We start from the raw sequence: 4089 nt of genomic DNA on the forward strand, positions 1-4089 counted from the left end.
ACAGCGATTTGCTCAGCATTACATATTTTTAATCCAGAAAATTGGGCTGCAACTGTGAGCTCATCATAAGGCTGAGATATAAAACCAATGCCCCCTTTCTCCTGCCCTGGGGCACTGTGAATGCTGCAGTGCCAGGTGGTGGCACTGTCACACGGGGGTTCTGGGGTCCCCCAAGTGCAGCCCTGCCCCCCACACACCCTTCCACCCAGCACCCTTCCAAGGAAGGCCTTTATGGTCCCAGGGCAGTTCCTGTGCCCAGGAGTGTGCTCTTACTCTTGGTTGCCATACACTGGGGCACAGCTGAAAACAGCTGGGAATGGCAGTGAAATGAAACTACTGATGGGGTTATTCAGATAGGTAAAAGAAACCATAAAAAACAATCCTCTAGCACATGCTTGGTAATTCATTGGCCACAAAACTTGTGCAGTGAGTGCAGAAAGCTGTAGGTGTGGCATTTAGGGACGTGGATGAGTGGTGGAGGTGGCAGTGTTAGGTGAACAGTTGGACTCCATGATCTTAGACGTCTTTTCCAATCTAAATGATTCTATGATTCTATAAAAGTCATACCCATATGCAGCAGACTCATCAATCAGTAAACACGTTTTTCTCCTCTCAAAGTATATTATTGTGTTCAACATCTTAATGATTATGAAACTGGCAACAAGATATTTACTTTGATCAAGGTGTTTATTGCATCTCAGAGGGCACACATGCACTGGGGTTTTCTGTTTTTCAGGGGGTTTTTTTGTTTGGGATTCTTTTAAACTGAAATACAAAGAAAAGCCATTTTGAAATTAGCTTTTTATAGAACTTTCCCATTACAGTGTATGTTATCCCCACAGCAAATTCAGATACAACCACTTTTAATGGTACCATACATTGATTAAATAGTTCATTTGAAAGACTTTAGGTGAATCTTTCCAACCCAATATGCTTTTACAGAGAACTGCCAAGCCACTTGTAACACTGATCAACAGTGACCTCATTGAAGAGTCAAGATCTTACACCAAGCCATCAGCAGAAACAGTATGAGAACAAATAAAAATTAAAGAAACACAGTATGTACAGTAAAGGGCATGGATCTCTGGATCAGAATTAAATCTAATCACCAATAGTACAAAAGCTACTCACAGCGCATTCGGGGCAATGAGAAAACACTATCCTAAGGCATACACAGGTAAGCACTAAATTAAGAGATGTACGGAAGAACTGAACAGAGATGGGTAACATCACTTGTAATGTTTTGACTACAGATATACCAAAAAGTCCTCTCGTATTTGAAATCCCTTAATGCCAGCACAACTATGGTTGCTTTTTCCCAAATACATGGATAGAAACTGACCCTTTACTTAATTTTCAGTGCATTTAGCAAGAACTGATAAATATGCCAATTATAAATGCAAAAACTTAAATAATTAAACGAGATTTTAAAATAAAAACAGCAATAAATATGGTATTCTTTCAGATATGATTTTTCATTCTTGGTAAATCATTGAAAAAGTATTTGTCATGGAAGTTTTCCTTTATATTAGTTTAAATTATTTTAACATATACAGTGCCACAAAAATAAAACATTTTTTTTCATGACAATTGAGATTCCTGTGACTGGAAAAAAAAGTATTCTGCACAATTTCTTAAGTATTTTCTTTACTATCTGGTGTTATCACACTATGTTTTGTAACAGATAAAGGAGAAATAGAGGCCTAGGGAAACTTTGGGTGTCCTCAAAAAGTTATATACATTGAAACCTTCAAAACCACAGACATTGCTCCAAATGGCTCACCAAACAACAGCTGCATAATCTGCCCCCGTGGGATAGGTTCAGAAAAGCACTAGAAGGCATCAGAAACATACATCCATTGTTTAAATTGTAAAACACAAATAACCCAAGTACACAAATTTCGAGAGAGTAGGGATAACAGCTAAGGTAGTACACATTCCTAATGTTCACTTTCACAGCTGTGCTACACGTTTCAGGAGGAAGAGAAAGTCTGAGTAAGCACTGGGTTTGGTACTGGTGGCTCACTTTGAAACTCTGAGCATCCATTTGTAGACTCCAAACTCACGTTTTTAGCATCCAGTCAGAAAAACCGCAGCTGTGAATATAGAAAAGTATTGGATGAAAACTGATACAATGAGTTAGTAAAGCATGTTCTAGAAAGAGCACCAAATCTGCTCATCCCTTCACAGCTCAGGGGATTTGCTATCAGACTCTAGTGAAGCAGCAGTCTTCCCACAGCCACTTATGAATCTCTCTATCATAAATACAAGTTGAAAGCAGTGAGTCCCAGCAGTGAAGGTGTATCTCCACTCCTGGCCATCACCTGGAGGTGTACCTGCCAAGTGCCAGGTACACCTCCCTAGGGCTGGAATTTGGGGAAGGGTGGAGCGGGGACTGGGAGATGCCTAAGAGCAGCCTGAATCACTGCTGCCAGCTCCAGTGCAGAGTGGGCTCAGGACAAATTTTAGAATTAAGATCTAGGAAGGAAGAAAAGTGACTCATGAAGAAGGCTTTAAAGTTATGTAATGATTGTCCTCTCCTCACCTTATTCTAGTCACATTATTCTAGCCCTCATTATAAAATGCATACCTTACTTCTGCATCGTTATTTTTTAATTGGCAATTAGTGTTTAATTCAATTTGATATTTTTACCTGGCCCTCCAAAACTGTAAGAATAATGTCTTAGCCTTTATTTCCTTCTATTACGCAGTACTGTTTTTTTGCTTCTCCTCCATTTTTCTTTACATTTACTCCTCTGTTCTTCCCCATTATTGTTCTACACAGCACTGCTCAGGACCTCATGGCCTTAGCATTCAGAAAAGCAGTGCCTTGAAATATTGTATGGCAGGGGAGAACATCAGCTGGTAGCAGTAAAGAGATGCAAACAACCTTCCCTTGATGACAAGAATACATTTTCCCCTTTTGATACCTTCACACCTATGATACCAAATCTTTTTCAACACCCACAAGACTGGAAGAAGCTTCTTCAGCACCTTTTCCACCCCCCAGTATTTGTACCCTGTTATCATTCTACATGTTTCAGTATTAATTTCAAGAAAAAAACCAAACATGAATCCTTGGACTGAATGGAAACAAGGTAAAAATTGAAGTTATACATTGATGATACTTCTTTTTTTTTGCCAAAAGCAACTGTCAGGAAAAGTTATCTATGAGTCAAGCTTTCAGGCTAAAGTTAAAGAGTGTGGACAGAGAATTTGGTATTCATTACACTGCATGTTCCTAGCTCCACAGCTGCGATTTTATCAGTCATATTCATCCTAAACAACATCTGTGTGCCAGACATGTACCACAGTGTGACATGCTCGAGCAGGCAGTCACAGAATACCTTATCATTTACAAGAAATCCTTGATGTTAAGATCCGCTAATGGGTCCTTTGTTGGAGGTTTCTTGGGGCTCTGAGTAGCAGGAGTTGGGCTTGGAGAAAGCTAACAGACGCCAGCCAGGAAGGCAGGAAAAAAAACAAAGCAGATAAGAATACCCAAGCATTAGATAGACATAAGCAGTTCTCACACAAGCACATTGCAAGCATACAAAGTTCTCATTTGTCTGCAAGTTCAGCGTGGTGCTGTTTTGCTCAAGCATTGTTTGGGTTCCATCCTTACTACAGGGTTAACAATGTTTGGCAAGTTTAATAGATAAGGCTATAGACACTGCAGATCTGAATGAGTATAGCTTCAGATCACTCTGTCCCTGTAGGACAAAATGGTGTTAGGATCTTCAACCCAGACAGAAGACAAGACAATTGTTAGATGTTAAAAACCAAGGTGCAGAGCAAGCAGAGTGCATCCTGCAGGGAGCGACTGAAAATCCCTGCGACTGGCAGTTAAGTACAAATTACTTGACACTGATAATATAAATAAGAGTCCAAACCAAACTGGAAACATGACTAGATTATACTAGGTTCCTCCTTTGATAGGTATAAAAATCATCAGTTACCCCATAGAAAATGTCAGTTTTCAAGTTCCATGCAACACTTCTGGCTGTGGTGGTCAAAGGATTCTCCCATTCTGTCCTTACTCCTCCCCATTCCTACCTCAACTCAGGGCACAAGAAGTATTTTATATGT

The 4089-nt window shown here is 39.9% G+C and overlaps 1 protein-coding gene across 1 annotated transcript in view; it reads right to left on the reverse strand.

Annotated features, from left to right (window-relative positions):
• Positions 1-668: 668 nt before the first annotated feature.
• Positions 669-4089, reverse strand: part of SNAP91 (synaptosome associated protein 91) — a 63527-nt gene continuing 60106 nt past the window's right edge. Inside the window, 2 exon segments of the mRNA XM_008640224.2 lie at positions 669-2096; positions 3348-3448. Coding sequence (XP_008638446.1) covers positions 3356-3448 — 93 coding nt within the window. The 3' untranslated portion in view covers positions 669-2096; positions 3348-3355.

Source organism: Corvus brachyrhynchos, unplaced genomic scaffold, assembly GCF_000691975.1.
Source record: "Corvus brachyrhynchos isolate BGI_N302 unplaced genomic scaffold, ASM69197v1 scaffold87, whole genome shotgun sequence".
Lineage (NCBI taxonomy): Eukaryota > Metazoa > Chordata > Aves > Passeriformes > Corvidae > Corvus > Corvus brachyrhynchos.